This window comes from Triticum urartu, chromosome 3A, assembly GCF_056163025.1.
Source record: "Triticum urartu cultivar PI428250 chromosome 3A, HENAU_Tu73, whole genome shotgun sequence".
In the NCBI taxonomy this organism is placed as follows: domain Eukaryota; kingdom Viridiplantae; phylum Streptophyta; class Magnoliopsida; order Poales; family Poaceae; genus Triticum; species Triticum urartu.
Window position 1 is genome coordinate 122037067 of NC_141875.1, and position 16991 is coordinate 122054057.

Sequence of the window (16991 nt, forward strand, 5' to 3'; positions counted from 1 at the left end):
GACCCAATGAACCTCGACCTGGAGGTTGTGGTTGTCGAGGACGGCACCCTAGCATGGACCGACGTGGTCGAGCGGGAGGGGCCGATGGAGGCAGCGGCGATGCCGTCTTGGAGGAGGCGGAGCGGGTGGCACCGGAGGGGGGCCCCCGGGCGTCAGCGGACGAGGCATCGCTGGTGGTGGAGCCTCAAGCCGCTCCGCCCACCAAGCCGGCGTCAGTGCCGGGGAGGGCGCTGGAGAAGGCGCCGGCTCCAGGGGCGGCCAGCGGAGGGCACGCCCTGGCGATCAGGGCCGAAGAACACCGGGCTGCCGAGCCGCGGGCGTCACGGAGTGGGACCAGTGAGGTCCCTTTCGGACCTCTGACCCAGGAGGAGGCGGTAATGGTCGCCTTAACCCGTCGCCTGTGAGGGTGGACGGACCAGATCCAGGCCTTCGCCCAGGCCGAGGTTGAGGCAACGCATGATCTAGAGCGCGCCATCTTCGTAAGTTTCCGTCTGCACTCTATTTTTTCTTTTTCCGTTGTTTTCCTCTTCGTGGGGGCGCGTCAGTGCACCCACTGGTTGTAGCCCCCGAGATCCGGGCCAACTGCTTGGCAGTTGGGCTGAATCTTATCTTGTGCTGATTGTTTCTTCTTATAGCAACTTGACTCCTTCCGGGTCAATGAATTCAACCGGCTCCTTGAGACGCATCGGCGTCTCAAGGAGGGGCTCGCCGCCAAGGAGGAGGAGCTCCGTGTCATGAAAGGTATTTCTTCTTCACACTCTTTTTTAGTGGGGGCGTGCTAGCGCACCCACTAGGTGTATCCTCCGAGATTCGGGCCAACTGCGTGGCAGTTGGGTCGAATCTTAATACAGTACTTTGTCGCTGAGTTTTTTCTTCTGCAGCCGAGGTGCTGTCTTGGAGGACCTGGCTGATTCGGGCCAGTTTTCGCTATGACCGGCTTGTCATAGTCCAGTAAGTGCTTTTCTTTGGTTTTGTTGTTGCTGCCGGGTTGGTACTCCGGCCTCTCTTCCTTAGTAGTTTTCTTCTAACTTGCTTTTCTTCTTGACAGGGACCTTCCCGGAGAGCTCCCACTGGCGGAGGAGGATGTCCGCTTTCAGCGAGACGTGCAGGGAGTCGTGGGCTCCGGGACCGACCTGAATGTGGCCTGGACCTTCCCGGAGATCGTGACCGCCACCCAGACGGGGCTGCGGGTCCTGAGCGACCAGATGGGGCGGCTTTCTCAGGCCGGCGCGGCGATGATGGCGTCCCTCTAGACGGGTTCCATTGCGTCGGGCAGCTTCACGCGGCTGGCGCAGTGGTTGGAGGCGGGCCGGGACCGTCTTCACGAGTGGCAGGTCTCCGCTGCTCGCACCGACACAGAGATGGCGCTTCGGTTCGCGTTGTCGTGGCATCCGGACTTGGCACTGGATGCGTTGACGGGCAAATGAGCCGGCTCGGAGAGCCAGCTGCAGGCGGAGGCTGGACGGATCGCCGCCCGGGCCAGCTATATCGCCAGGTTCGCCTTCCACGACGAGTTCCAGTCGGAGCGGGCGGAGGATGGCGGCGTTGTGCTCGCTGAGGACTACGGCCTTCTTTTGGACGACCCGGAGGGTAGCTCCGAGGAGACGGGGGTCTACGCGGACGCCGAGGAGGAGGATACCGGCACCTCTGCGGACCCGGCGGCTGCGCGCTCTGGCGGAGGCGATGCCTAATTTCTTACTTGTATAAAATTTCTGTTAGGTAGCAGGTCCACCCCACCCACTGGGGGTTGATTGCGTGTAATGAATTCTGGCCTTAGGCCTGTTTAAATTTATGTTGTATGAGCTGTGTGAATGTTTGCGCCTTTGCTTCTCGTTTTTTGGAGCTGTTTTCCTGCAACTTCCTCCCTTTGGGTTTCACCCCCGCGAGTCTGACGGCCAGGTCTCTGGTCCGTGACAAGGGGTTCGACCTTTGAGAGGGACGCACAGTACTTGGGCTTTTGAAATGTTGGGCGTGAGCGAAACACCCACTGGGCCGGCTGGCGACAATCCTGCGGGCCGGGTTGGCGAGCAGCCGGTCGTGTGGTAGCTTAAAGTGGTGCAGCCGGGTCGAGCGATCCGGCGACATGCAGAAACTTCGTGGATGCCTGCGCTTTTGCTTTTCATTTTAGGGCCATTTTCTTGTAACTCTCCCTCTTTGCCCCCCCCCCCCCCCCCCGCGAGTCTGACGACCAAGGCTTTGGTTCATGACAAGGGGTTCGGTTTTTTGAAAGGAGCGTTCAATACTTTGTCTTTCAAAATGTTGAGCGCGAGCGAAACACCCACGGGGCCGGCTGGCGGCCATCCGGTGGGCCGGTTTGGCGGGCAGCCAGTCTTGCGGTAACTTAAGGCAGCGGGACCGGGTTGGGTGACCCGGCGGTTCTTGACTTAGTGTTCATGGCGTGTTGTTGCTTTTGTTCTCATGCGCTTGCCAGCCCGCAGTCGAAGCTGGATCTGCAGCTTAGGGTGAAGCGAGAAGCTATGGCGATCCAACGCGTTTGAGAACCGCTAAGAAAAAAATGGTGAGTGGCCAAGCCGGCCAACGCCCGAGCCCCCGGGTTGAGCGAATCGACCTGGCTGCCGGGTTCGGCTTAAATTTTTAAAGTGATGCGCAAATGTAGAGAAACAAAAGCTTGGTCGCAAAAGGGGCAGCTCCTGAGCGTCGTTCGGGGACCCCATAGTTTTGAGATGATTACAAAAGACGGTGGTACATACGTGTTTACAGCTAACTGTAAAATGGGAGGAGTAGCTCCGCGTTCCATGGCCGGGTTATTTCTTCGCCGGTTGTGTCTCTCTTGCGCTTGTTCGACTTGCGGGCATCGATGAGGTAGTAGGCGTTGCGATCGCATAGGGCCTTGATGACGACGAAGGGGCCCTCCCATGGAGAGGACAGCTTGTTCTGGCCCACCTGCTGCTGGACAAGTCAGACGACGAGGTCTCCCTCTCGGAAGGCGATGAGCTTGATCTTCTTGCTGTGGTAGTGCCTCAGACCTTGCTTGTAGATGGCTGAGCGAGTGAGCGCTAGGAGACGCGGTTCTTCGAGCAAGTCGATGTCGTCTTCGCGTGCTTCTTTTGCTTTGGCTTCTGTGTACATCCTGACGTGCGGCGAGTCGAACTCGACGTTGGTCGGGATGACGGCTTCTGCTCCATAGACGAGGAAGAACGGGGTGAACCCGGTCGACCGGTTAGGCGTGGTGCGGAGACTCCAGAGAACAGCCGGAACCCGTCGAGCCAGCTGCCGGGGGAACGGACGAGCGGCTCGACGAGCCGCGGCTTGATGCCAGATAGGATGAGGCCATTGGCCCGCTCGACCTGGCCGTTGGACTGCGGATGAGCAACGGAGGCCAGGTCGAGGCGGATGCCGGAGACGGAGCAGTACTGCGCGAGCGCGCCCTTGGTGAAATTGGTGCCGTTGTCCGTGATGATGCTGTTCGGCATGTCGTAGCGTACCATGATATCTTTGATAAATCGAATGGCCGTTGGACCGTCCAGCTTCTTGATCGGCCTTGCCTCCATCCACTTGGTGAATTTGTCCACCGCCACCCGTAAGTGCGTCATGGCGCCTCGATCGGTCGTCAAGGGTCCCACCATGTCGAGTCCCTAGACCGCGAAGGGCCAGGCGATCGGGATGGTCCGAAGTGCCGACGTTGGCCGGTGGTTGCGCTTGCTGAAGCGTTGGCATCGCTCGTACTTGAGGACGAGCGACTCTACATCTTCGAGGGCCGTGGGCCAGTAGAAATCATGGCGGAAAGCCTTGGCCACCAGGGACCACGAGGCGGCGTGGTGCCCGCACTCGCCCTGGTGTATGTCGAGGAGGATCTCAATGCCCTTGTCCTGCTCGACGCAGCACTGGAACACGCTGATGGAGCTACGCTTGATGAGCTCGTTGTTGATGATGTTGTAGGCGGACGCTCGGCGCTGTACTTGCCGAGCTTCGGTCTCGTCTATGGGGAGGACCTTGTTCTCCACGAACTCGGAAATGGGCAGGGCCCAGGATGGTGCCGCGACCCCGGTGAGGACGGCCATCATGACGGGTTCCGGGGTGGCAGCCCCCAAGCCGGGTTCAGTGGCCCCAGCGCTGGGTTGAGGTGTGGTCAGGATGGCTAGAGCAGCCCCCGGGCCGGGTTGAGGCGCGGCCGGGTCAGTTGGAGCAATCCCCGGGCCGGGTTGAGGCGCGGCCGGGTCGTCTGGGACATGGATGGACTCGGAGTCCGGAGACGGCTTGTGCAGGTGCTCGAGGGAGACGCTGGACGGAATGCGCTACAGGGACGAGGCAATATTGGCGAGCGTGTCGGCCGCCACATTCTCCGTGCGCGGGACGTGGAGGAACTCATAGTCCTCGAAAAATCCAGACAGCTTCTAGACGAGGAAGCGGTAGCTTGCCATGTTGGAGTCGTGGGCGTCCCACTCGTCGGAGCACTTCTGGACGACCTGGTCCGAGTCGCCGAAGCATAGGATTCGCCGGATGCCGAGTTCCTTGGCAAGCCGGAGGCCATGCACAAGGGCTTCATACTCGGTGACGTTGTTGGAGGCGGCGAAGTGGATCTGTAGTGCATACTTGAGCCGGTCGCCCTTGGGGGAGGATAGCACGATGCCGGCCCCTAGGCCGAGGCGCATCTTCGAGCCGTCGAAGTGCATGCGCTAATGCGTCGAGTCCGGCGGCGGCGGTAGGTACTGGGTCTCGGTCTAGTCAACGAGGAAGTTCGCCAAAGCTTGGGACTTGATCGTGGTGCGGGGCTCGTAGAGGATGGTGTGGCCGGCTAGCTCGAGCGCCCACTTGGCGACCCGGCTAGAGGCATCCCGGCACTCGATGATCTCGCCGAGAGGGGTCGTGCTGACCACGGTGACGACATGCTCTAGGGAGTATTGCTTCAGCTTCTTGGCGGTGAAGTATACGCCGTAACACATCTTCCGGTAGTGCGGGTAGTTCTGTTTCGAGGCGGACAACACCTCGCTCAAGTAGTAGATGGGACGTTGGACGGCTTCAACCTTGCCCTTCTCTGGTCGCTCGACCACCATCACCATGCTGACCGACCGTGAGGTCGCGGCAACATAGAGCAACAGCGGCTCCTTCTCGACCGGGGCGGCCAGGACAGGTGCGGTAGAGAGCATGCGCTTGAGATCGCGGAAGGCTTCGTCCGCCTGGTCGTTCCACTCGAACGGCATCGTCTTCTTCATAAGTTGATACAGGGGCAAGGCCCTCTCGCCCAGCCGGCTGAGAAACCGACTGACCGAGGCCAAGCAGCCGGTGAACTTCTGGGCATCGCATAGCCGAGCCGGCCTGCGCATGCGCTCGATGGCCTTGATCTTCTTCGGGTTCGCCTCAATGCCGCGCTCCGAGACGAGGAAGCCGAGTAGCTTTCCGGCCGGGACGCCAGAAACACATTTCTCTGGGTTGAGTTGGACCTTGTATTCGCGCAGGTTGGCGAAGGTTTCCTTCAAATCGTCGAGGAGCGTGAGGTGCTTCTTGGTCTTCACCACGATGTCGTCCACGTCGACGTGGATGTTGTGGCCGAGTTGCGGCAGCAGGCATTTCTGCATGCAGCGTTGGAAGGTGGCGCCGGCATTCTTCAAACCGAACGACATGGTGATGTAGCAATATGCCTCGAAAGGAATGATGAAGGACGTCTTAAGGGCGTCGCTTGGGTCTAGCTTGATCTGATGATAGCCGGAGTAAGCATCCAGGAAGGACAGGAGCTCGCACCCGGCGGTGGAGTCGATGACTTGGTCGATCCGCGAGAGGGCGAACAGGTCTTTGGGGCAGGCCTTATTCAGGCTGGTGTAATCGATACACATGCGCCAGGTCTTGTTCTTCTTCAGGACGAGGACTGGGTTGGCCAGCCACTCAAGGTGAAACACTTCCATGATGAAGCCGGCCGCCAAGAGTTTGGCGACCTCTTCACCGATGGTGCTTCTCTTCTCTTCGGAAAAGCGACACAAGGGTTGACGGACAGGCTTGGCGTCCTGGCGGACGTGGAGTTTGTGCTCGGCGTACTTCCTCGGGATACCCGGCATGTCCTTGGGGGTCCATGCAAAAATATCCCGATTCCCACGGAGGAAGTCGACGAGCTCGCCTTCCTATTTGTTGTCAAGGCAGGTGCCCATGAAAACGTACTTGCTGCAGCTGGGATTCTCCGGCTTCAGCTTCACCTTCTTGGTCTCTTTGGAGGGCTTGAACGTGGCCTCATCGGCCGGCTCCTCGGTCGGGATCTGGGTGGCCGACGCCTCCTGGTCCAAGGCGACGATTCGGTCGATTTGGTACCGCTCCTCGGCTACGACCAGCGACTCGGCTAGCTTGGCGCCGTCTTGGGCACAGTCTAGGGACTTGCGGTAGTCGCCGGTGATGGTGATGAGGCCATTTGGACCCGACAGCTTCATCTTCAGGTAGGTGTAGTGGGGGACCGCCATGAACTTGGTGAGCGCGGGCCTACCCAGCAGCGCATGGTACGCACTAGACAGGTCCACCACCTCGAACCAGATCTGCTCACGTCGGAAGTGGCTGCTGTCGCCGAACAGTACATTGAGCCGAATCCAGCCGATCGGGGAGCAGGAGAGGCCGGGAACGATGACGTGGAAGACCGTCCGGGTTGGCTCCAGGTCCTTGGCCTCGAGGCCGAGCTTGGTCATGGGGTCGTGGTAGAGAATGTTGATGCTGCTACCGCCGTCGACAAGAACCCAGGAGAACTTGCACGTGCGCCGGGGCACGACGATGGTGGGATCGAGGACGAGAGCGTAACCACCCGGGTTTGGCATGATGGTCGGGTGGTCTTCCCGGGTCCTGGTGACCGGGTTCTCCGGCCAATGCATGTACTCTGTCTTGGCTGGGACGACGGTGTTCACCTCCTGCCGAAGGAGGCGCTCGCTGTGCTTGTCGTCACCAAGGCTGGTGAAGACGACGTAGGTCGCGTTCTGGGCTGGGTAGGGGTCGTCGCGCATCGCACCGACGGCTGGAGGCGGTGGCGGCTGCCCTGCTACAGGAGCCGGAGCCGGAGGCGGTGGGATGTTGCCCCTGGCAATGCGCTTGGTGATGGCGCATTGTCGAAGCGTGTGCGTAGACGGTCTCGCGCCGCTATGGTGCTTGCAGGGAGCGTCGAGCATCTCCTCAAAACTGATGGCGGGCTGCCATGCCATTTTGCCGGTGTTCCGGTGTTTGGTGGCCGGGTCAGCCGTGGGCACCTGCTCAGCGGCCGCGACAAGTCGGTTGTCGTAGCTCTCAGCCGGTTGATCGGCTTTGCGCTTGTTCTGCTAGTTGTGCTGCTGCCGACTTCCCTCACCGGCCGACTTCGGAGGCGGCACCGGATTTGCCTTGCTGGCTTCATCCAATGCCACCTGGATCTTCATGGCGGAGTCGGCGTTGGCGTACTTGTCCGCCGTTACCATGAGCGTGGCCATAGTAGCCGGCTTGGAGCGCAAGAGCTTGTGCTTGAGGAGGGTGCCGTCTCGGCACCTATTAACGAAGTACTGGATGTCTTGAACTTCGTGGACGCCCTCGCAGCTGTTCCGGAGCTCGGTCCATTGTGCGAGGTACTCGCGGATGGTTTCCTCCGGCCCCTGCACGCACATGGCGAGCTGACTGGGGCGGCCGGCTCGCTTGTAGGTGTCGGTGAAGTTGCGCACGAAATCTTGCTCGAAGTCGACCCACGTGTTGATGCTGCCGGCCGGCAGACTGTTCAACCAGGTGCGGGCCGACCCCTGGAGCATGAGAGGCGTGTAGCGCACGGCGAGGCGGTGGTTGCCGGTGGCGGTGGTGTAGTCGGTGAGCTAGTCCTCCGGCTTCACAGTGTCGTTGTACTTGGGGGTGTCGGCGGGGAGCGTGAACCCTTTGGTGAAAGGCTCGCCCTGGATGCGTGGCCCAAGCACGCCGGTCTGACGGGGCCGGTCTCCTCCAGCTCCTGGGAGAGGGTGAGTCGGTCGAGGCGGTAACGAGCGTCGGTGTTGTCGATGTCGCGTGGGCCCAGCCGGTCAATGACCGCGCCGTAGGGGGCGGGTCGCCTGCAGCCGGACGCCGGCCGGGTTGGAGCAGGGGATCAAGGCGGCGCTGGGCCTTGGGGGCCGGCTCGTCCGCCAAGCCGCCAGCGGCTGACAAGGCAGGGTTGCGCCCGGTCCGGGTGCGGCCGGAGTGCGCCTGGCCGGGTGGTGAAGACGCCGTGTGCTGGAAATCACCGGGCCCAGCGACACGAGCGGAGCCGGATCCGGCTGGCTTAGCGAGTTGGTTGAGGCGGTCCTGCTGCGCGTTAGCCGCAGCGAGTAGGTCGTTCACCCTCTTGAGGTGATCCTGCAGCTCTTCGCCCGTGAGTTGATCCATGTCGACCGCGGCCGCCTGGGCGGTGCGCATGTTCTTCACGGGAGTCTCGAAGACGGGAGGGAGGGCGCCGAAAGCGCGCCCGATCGCACCACCCCGGGCTTGCACGTCGGCGACCCGACTCGGCTCAGGGGCGGCAGGCATGAAGCCGTAGGCGGCATTGCGCTCCAGGTGGGTGGAGTCGAGGCGACGCTGCGTGGCGACGAGTGTCTCTGTGAGGTCCAGCAGGCGCTGGCGATCGTCGTTGAGGCGAGTCTGGACCTCGGCGATGTTGGAGGCGTCAATGTCGGTGCCGATGGGAACACGGAGGCTCTGTATCATGGCACGCAGTGGGTTGGGCGAGCCGGCCCTATCCGCCATGGCCTTAGCTTCAGCGGCCTTCGTTTCCGCGCTCGACGATGAGGAGGCGTCGATGTCGGTGACGAAAACCTCCACGCAGAGGTCCATCGCGCCGGTGGGAGCGCTGTCGTTGATGGAGAGCGGGGAGTCGAAAAGGCTAAGTACCTTGCGGGGGTACTCGTCGTCCGTAGGCGCGTCGGAGATGCGCAGCATGGCGAAGGAGGCGGCGAGCACATCGATGACGTCGTCCGTCGGCGTGACGGGCTCGTCGGAGTCAGAGAAGATCCTCGTTTGAAGCATGCTCCCGTCCAGGACCTAGAGCTGCCCCACGGTGGGCACCAACTGTCATGGTCGACGCATGGCAGATGCCATGGGATGGCTAAAGAGAGGAGGAGGCTCGAGGGCACTGGTGGACTCTAGAGGCAAGGTCGGCATGAGCGAGCGCGGGACACAAGACATACCCAGGTTTGGGGCTCTCCAGAGAGATAACACCCCTAGTCCTGCCGACTGTGGTTTATGTGTAATAGTACAAAGTTGCTCCTAGAGCTGTATGGAGGGAGAAGGAGGTTTGGCCAAGGCTTAGGCTGCTCCCTCTCCTCGGGTGTTGCTTTGCTGGGTGTGTGTGATCGATTGTGTGAATGAAGTGGGTTCTGCCCGTATGCATGGGGGCTCCTGGGGGGTTTTATATGACAATCCCCCAGGGGTACAAGGGTATTACATGGCCGTAGGGCCGGGTTGTCAGTGTCCAGGAACCCGGTGCTGGGACCCGCTGGGTACCAGGGCTCACCGGGTTCTTCGAGCGCGGGCCCCATGCGCCTAGGGGGCACTGTGTGCCGTCTTGTCGATCGTCAGGGCATGGCCGGGTTGAGTCGGTTACAGTGGCGCTCCGTCAGGTCGCTGCTTGTGGGCGTCATTTGTCACGCCAGGACACTGTTGCCACGGTAGGCCTAGCAGTGGGTAGGCGTAGGGCACTGTAGCCACGCCAGCCCTAGTCAGCGGGTACGTGGAGGGCACTGTTGCCTTGTCCGACTGACCAGAGGCATGGGCGGGGTACTGTGACATTGATCATTAGCTGGCGGAGACTTGTCCATCGTATGTCTGGGAGTGGACGGCCACTGACCCTTGGCCGGGTTTGGAGAACACGCCAAGGGCGGTGCTAGCTTGTTGGAGAAGTCTTGAGTTTGGTTGTTGGGCCGAGTCGAGGAGCCTGGCCGGGTTGGCCTGCTTGCTTGGCCAGATCGAGCGACCTGGCCGAGTCGAGCAACTCGGCCAAGGTCGGGCCGGATTGAGGGGCGATGCTGGCCCCATTGTTTTTGAAAAGGATCCGGGTTCCGTTGCCTGCCTGGGGTTCATCCCCCCAACATCTCCCGAAGGTTTCATGTCGTTTGGATTTCGTTTGATATTCCTTTTATGCTAAACACTGAAATAGGCAAAAAAACAACAATTTGCACTGGGCCTTGGGTTAGTATGTTAGTCCTAAAAATAATATAGAAGTGTATAAATAATCCCATTAACATCCAAAACAGATAATATAATAGCATGGAACAATAAAAAAATATAGATATGTTGGTGACGTATCATTAGGTAGCATTCCACATCAAAAATTCTGTTTTTATCATTTACCTACTCGAGGACGAGCAGGAATTAAGCTTGGGGATGCTTGATACGTCTCCAATGTATCTATATTTTTTGATTGTTCCGTGTTATTATATTATCTGTTTTGGATGTTTTACATGCATTAATATGCTATTTTATATGATTTTTGGGACTAACCTATTAACCTAGAGCCAGTGTGAGTGCTAGTTTCTATTTTTTCTTGTTTTAGAGTTTCGCAGAAAAGGAATACCAAACGGAGTCCAAATGGAATAAAACTTTCGCCATGATTTTTCTTGGACCAGAAGACACCCAGGAGACTTGGAGTACAAGTCAGAGGAGCCTCGAGGCGGCCACAAGGGTGGAGGGCGCGCCCAGGGGGTGGGGCGTGCCCGCCGACATTGTGGGCCCCTCATAGCTTCCCTGACCTAATTCTTTCGCCTATATATACTCTTATACCCGAAAAACATCCACGGGAGCCACGAAACCACTTTTCCACCGTTGCAACCTCATGACTAGGAAAAGGGCTATAGATGATATGGCCACTAATGGCGCACCAGACATGTGGTGCGCCACTACTATATAGTAATGGCGCACCATGAGTTGGTGCGCCATTAGAGTGGTAGACACTAATGGCGCACCAGACACATGGTGCGCCATTAGTAACAATTTTTTTTCCAAAAATACTAATGGTGCACCAGAGAAGGGTGCGCCATTACTAGTTTAACTACTAATGGCGCACCACCAACGCAGTTCGCCAGTACTATTTTCTTTTGCAAAACTACTAATGGCGCACCACCAACGCAGTTCGCCAGTACTATTTTCTTTTGCAAAACTACTAATGGCGCACCTCAAGCTGGTGTGCCATTAGTAACCAGGGTTACTAATGGCGCATTTGTAGGTGGTGCGCCATTAGTAACCTGGGACCAGCTAGATATTTTGGACAGCCACACCTACACACTCACTTTCCCCACTTCATTCTCTCCACCTCCTCCTCCAAGCTTCTGTCGGCTGCCTCCTCCTCCTTGCCTCATTTGCACCATAGATTCACCAAAATTAAGTGGTGAAATTACCTTTTTTGATAGGTAAGTAAGGGGAAAGCTATCTTTATGTTGTAGATCTACTTTTTTCTCCCTAGCTCGCTCCAACAACATGCACATGCACTTTTTATGGCCTTGCTAGATCTATGTATGTTTGTGGTGTTGCATATATGTTTGTGTTTGCAGGTACCGGTATTTGAAATGCGATAGTTGCCAATATTTTGCCGGAATGTTGATTCATTTCCGTTTCGGCGAGAATTTTGGCACTATGCATTCTTTTTGGTCCTATTTTTAGGGAAAGTCATGCCAAATTTTTTCTTGGTTCTAAAATATCGTTTTGCTCTACCCCGCAGGCGACCATGGTCCGCACGATGACCGAAGGAATCGTGAATAGGTTTTTGAGCTTTGCGAAGGCCGAGATGCTTCAAAAGAACAAGATGGATATAGGATGTACATGTCGAAGATGCAAGCTGAAGAGCCTTATTGCGGACCCGGATTCCGGGCAGGTGCGGGACCACCTGCTCTTGTGTGGTTTCATGGATGGCTATCGGTGGCAAGGTGATGAAGATGAATATGAAGTCTTCCATGGGGGGCGGGCGAGAAATGAGGAAGGGAAGCAAGACAACCACCGCGGCGAGGGCGGGCGAGAAGATGAAGAATCTCCAGGACATGATCACGATGGTGATGCTGTACACAGCCATCATGTAGAAGATGCCGGACATGCTGATGAGGAAGATCAAGACGAAGGGCATGATCATGAAGATGAAGATGCCGGAGCAGACGATGATGGAGGCTGGGTGCAGGACCCTCATATTCAAGAGCTGCTTCTCAAGAAGACGGATAACGCAAGAGCTGCCGCCCGAGAGAAAGCCAAGCTGGATCAACTGGAGATAGACGCGGTTACTCCATTGTATGAAGGATGCAGGCCCGAGGATACCCGCCTGAAAGTAACGCTCATGGCTCTGGAGATGAAGGTAAAACACAAAATGACCGACACATGCTTCAACGAGAACATGTCATTCTGGCACGAACGTCTTCCCAAGGGGAACAAGTGCCCGACAAGTTTCGAGGAGGCGAAGAAAATCGTGTGTCCTCTGGATTTACCGCACGTGAAATACCATATGTGCATGAACAATTGCATCATTTATCGGGACGAGCACGCGGAGTCTACCATATGTCCGGTGTGCGGCGTCACTCGATACAAGAAGAGGAAGAAAGCTCCTCGAAAAGTGGTGTGGTACTTTCCGATCACTCCTCGTCTGCAGCGGTATTTCTCGGACCCTAAGGTAGCAAAGCTCCTGCGTTGGCATGCGGATGGGGAGGAGAAGAAGCGAGAAGATGACGGAAGTGATCCAGAGATAAATAAAAAAACAAGATGCTGAGTCACCCTAAGGATGCGAGCCAGTGGCAAGCGTTGAACTTCGAACACCCAGAATTTGGGGATGATCCAAGGAACATCGTGCTGGGTGTGAGCACCGATGGAGTCAATCCGTTTGGCGGCCATAGAAGCACACATAGCACCTGGCCTGTGTTTGTGTGGATGTACAACCTTCCCCCTGGTTGTGCATGAAGAGGAAGTACATTCACATGAGTATGCTAATTGAAGGGCCGAAACAACCAGGGAACGACATCAATCTGTATCTGGGGCAGCTGAAAGAGGAGCTAAACACGATGTGGAAAACGCCACCCAATACGTGGGACGCCACAGAGAAAGAATATTTCCCTATAAGAGTCGCACTGCTCACGACGGTGCACGACTATCTCGGTTACGGATATCTCACGGGGCAGGTGGTCCACGGATTTTCTGGATGCGTCAGGTGCATGGATGACACAACATAACACCAGCTAGATAGAGATCCCGTGTCCTCGAAAACCGTGTTCATGGGACATCGAAGGTGGCTTCGCGACGATGACCCGTGGAGAAAACGCAAGGATCTGTTCGATGGTGAAACCGAACCCCGAAGACGCCCGCGTACAAGGAGCGGCGAGGAAATAGACGAGCTGTTGAAAAATTGGAAAGATTGCCCACTGCCGGGAAAGAAGCAAAAGGCGCCAGAGCCGGGAAAGAAGCGAAAGGCGCCAGAGCCGCTGCTGATGGTATGAAAAACGAGGTCTGTTTTCTGGGACTTGCCATACTGGAAGATCCACCGTGTGCCTCACAGCCTTGATGTCATGCATATCACGAAGAACGTGTGCGAGAGTCTGCTTGGTACACTACTCAACATGCCAGAGAGGACCAAAGATGGGCCGAAAGCAAGGGCAGACTTGAAATTAATGGGCATCAGGGAGGAGCTTCACGCTAATGATGGTGATGATGAGGCGAAGCAGGACACAGAAAGTCGTTGGAAAGGCAAAAAGGCCAAGAAGACCGGAAATGACTACCCTCCCGCGTGCTGCACTCTAAGTCAGGAGGAGATCGAGCAGTTTTTCACCTGCCTTGTAGGAGTAAAACTTCCTTACGGTTACGCGGGGAAGATAAGCAGATACCTAGACCCAGCGAAGCAGAAGTTCAGCAGGATGAAGTCTCATGACTGTCACGTGCTGATGACGTAGATACTTCCAGTTGCAATCCGTGGGATCATGGACGCGCACGTCCATGAAACGCTATTTGGCCTATGCAACTTTTTCGACGTCATCTCTCGGAAGTCGGTTGGCGTGAGGCAACTCAGAAGGCTACAGGAAGAGATCGTGGTGATACTATGCGAGCTTGAGATGTACTTCCCGCCCGCATTCTTCAACGTTATGGTGCATCTGCTGGTCCATATCATGGAGGATATCATCCAACTCGGGCCGACATTCCTGCACAGCATGATGCCGTTCGAAAGGATGAATGGTGTCATCAAAGGATATGTTCGCAACATGTCACGTACAGAGGGAAACATAGCCACGGGCTTTCTGACCGAAGAGTGCATCTCCTACTGCACGAATTATCTAGGCATCGAGAACCCCGTTGGTATGCCCGTCAACAGGCACCTTGGTAGGCTCGCTGGATGGGGTCACCGTGAGGGTCGCCGCGAAATGCATGTCGACTTCGAGGGTCGACTCGCCGACTTTGAAAGAGCAAACCTAGTCGCGCTACAACACATAGATGTGGTCGATCCTTGGGTGGTAGAGCACAAAACCTTTATGGAGAAGACGTACAATGACCAAGGCCAACAGAGGATGGACGGAGATATAATCAAAGAGCACAACTCATGTTTCATGCGTTGGTTCAAGCAGAAGCTTCTGTCGTACCCTTTACATGAGGATTCTTCCGCGGAAGAACAACTCATATTCGCCTTGTCACAGGGTGCCGAGCACAACCTGATGACCTATGAGGCGTACGATATCAACGGCTACACATTCTACACCGAGGACAAGGACATGAAGAGCGATGGTTATCAGAACTCTGGGGTAACGATGGAATCATACACCGGTAACGACAATGATAGATACTACGGAAGGATCGAGGAGATCTGGGAGCTGAGCTACGCTGGAGAGAAGGTCCCAATGTTCCATGTCAGATGGGCCAAGAGCGTCCTAAAAGAAGACCGGTATTTCACCACCATGGTTATACCCGAAGCCAAATCCAAGACCGCGGGCGCAAATGTCACTGCGAAAAATGAGCCATGGGTACTGGCTTCCCAAGTGGACCAATGCTTCTTCATTACCGACCCGTCAAAGCCCAGTCGTGTTGTCGTGAGGAGAGGCAAAAGGAAGATCATCGGAATGGATGGAGTCGCCAATGAGCAAGACTTCGACAAGTACAGCGACCCGAAGATGGAACATGACGACGATGATGTAGTAGCAGCATACACCACAAGAAGAAGCAGTACCACCCTACCTAAAGGACGTCCATTCCACAGAAGAACTCCATTTGCAAAAAAGAAGGGCAAGAAGATTGTGAACAGATAGCTAGCTAAGATCGATTGTATTTAAATCGTAGTCTTCATTTCTCGATTGTATTACATGGGCACTTTTTGAACTCATGAATATTTTTAAATTTCATGGGCACTTTTTGAACTCATGAATATTTTAAAATTTCATGGGCAATTTTTGAATTCATGAATATTTTTTCAAATTTGATGATATTTGTTCATGTTCAATATGAAAAAATATTGAATATTCATGAGGACACTCGATCTCGACCCCCCTCCATCTCGATCGCTATCCCCCTCCATCTCGATATCGATCCCCCCCGCACCCTCCCCCACTAGCTCCACCACCGCCGATGACCCATCGCACCCTCCCCCGCTCCACCGCCGCCGCCGACCCACCGCACCCTCCCGGCCCGCTCCACCGCCACCGAGCACCCCCCGCACCCTCCCCCGCTCCACCGCCGCCTACGACCCACCGCACCCTCCCCCGCTCCACCGCCGCCACCGACCCCCCTCACCCTCCCCCGCTCCACCGTCACAAATGAATGCAACTAAAAATGCAAAAAAACAAATTTGATTATATTTTCAAATAAAAAATTTGATGATATTTTCAAATAATAAATTTGATGATATTTTTTTTATTCATAAATATTTTCAAATAAAAAATGTGATGATATTTTTAAAAAAATTATTACTGTTTTATAAAAAAATTATTACTGTTTCATATTCATATTCATTTTCAAAAAAATTATTAGATGCAACAAATAATAATAATAATAATTACTTATGGCGCACCTCTGGCTGGTGCACCATTGCTACGCAAAAAAAAGTTACTTATGGCGCATTGCTGGGTGGTGCGCCATTGCTATCTAAAAAAAGATTACTAATGGCGCACCGCTCGGGGGTGCACCATTGCTATCTAAAAAACATTCTAATGGTGCACCGTTAGGTGGTGCGCCATTGCTAAGCCTCCCCCACACTAAAATCCCCAATCTCTCACATTTCCCTCTAATCCCTCCCCTGCCTCATCTCACCCGCGCTCGACCACCACCGACCCCGTGCACGCCGTCCCCGGCCGTGCTCGCTGCCCCCGCCGCACCCGACCACCACCGCCCCCAACGCCCCCTCCCCGAGCCGAGCACTGCCTCCCTTGTCGTCCCCCCTCTACCTGCGCCCGCGCCCTCGACGTCCTCCCGCCCAAGCGCCCCCTCCCCCCGCGGCCCCGCCTGCGTCAACCTCGCGCTCGCCGTCCAACACCGCACGGCCTGCCCAGGAGGACCGCCACCGTCTTCCTCTTCGACTACGAGGACCCGGACGAGCTCGGACGCTAATTTCCTCCGCCTCGGCCACCATCGCCACCGCTCGACGCCGAATTCGCGCCGCCTCGACTAGCTCCGGCTACCCCAAGTCGCCCTTGACCTCCCCAGTGACCACCCGAGCCTCTTCCCCCTCTTCCCCCTCTTGATTTCCTTCTGATGTATTCTAGGGTTGGGGGTTGGAGAATTTTGGACAAGGAAAGGGGGTTGGAGAATTAAGTAGCTAGGGTTGGGGGTTTACAAGAGAAGAATCCCCAATCTCTCACTGATTGCTATGGCTGTGCAGCATTCTACTTCCAGGAATTCTCCTGATGAACCTGACATGATTTCTTGGTAGGGGTTCAGTATTCACTAGTCTACTAAGTCCAAGTATCAGTAGCATTTTCTTCTTCTTTTTCTCTGTCTATGTATAGATGTTGTAGGATCTCATTATAGAATGGATCTGGCATATGAAAATCCCTCTTAAGACTCAATGCTTACTAATCAGAAACAATTGACTGGCAATACTCTATGATCCTTGATTGAATTGAAACTGCTTAGATGGATGC

The 16991-nt window shown here is 56.0% G+C and overlaps 2 protein-coding genes across 2 annotated transcripts; both read right to left on the reverse strand.

Annotated features, from left to right (window-relative positions):
* Nucleotides 1-2919: 2919 nt before the first annotated feature.
* LOC147978885 (uncharacterized) lies at nucleotides 2920-3554 on the reverse strand. Its single transcript, XM_087514930.1, has 2 exons — nucleotides 3179-3554; nucleotides 2920-3137 (listed from the first exon to the last, which is right to left on the reverse strand). Exons 1-2 carry the CDS (start codon nucleotides 3552-3554, stop codon nucleotides 2920-2922), a joined length of 594 nt encoding a protein of 197 aa, XP_087371056.1.
* Nucleotides 3555-3596: 42 nt separating this feature from the next.
* LOC147978886 (uncharacterized) lies at nucleotides 3597-4022 on the reverse strand. The gene has a single exon (XM_087514931.1). The coding sequence runs from the start codon at nucleotides 4020-4022 to the stop codon at nucleotides 3597-3599; it is 426 nt and encodes a 141-aa protein (XP_087371057.1).
* Between the last annotated feature and the right edge of the window lie 12969 nt (nucleotides 4023-16991).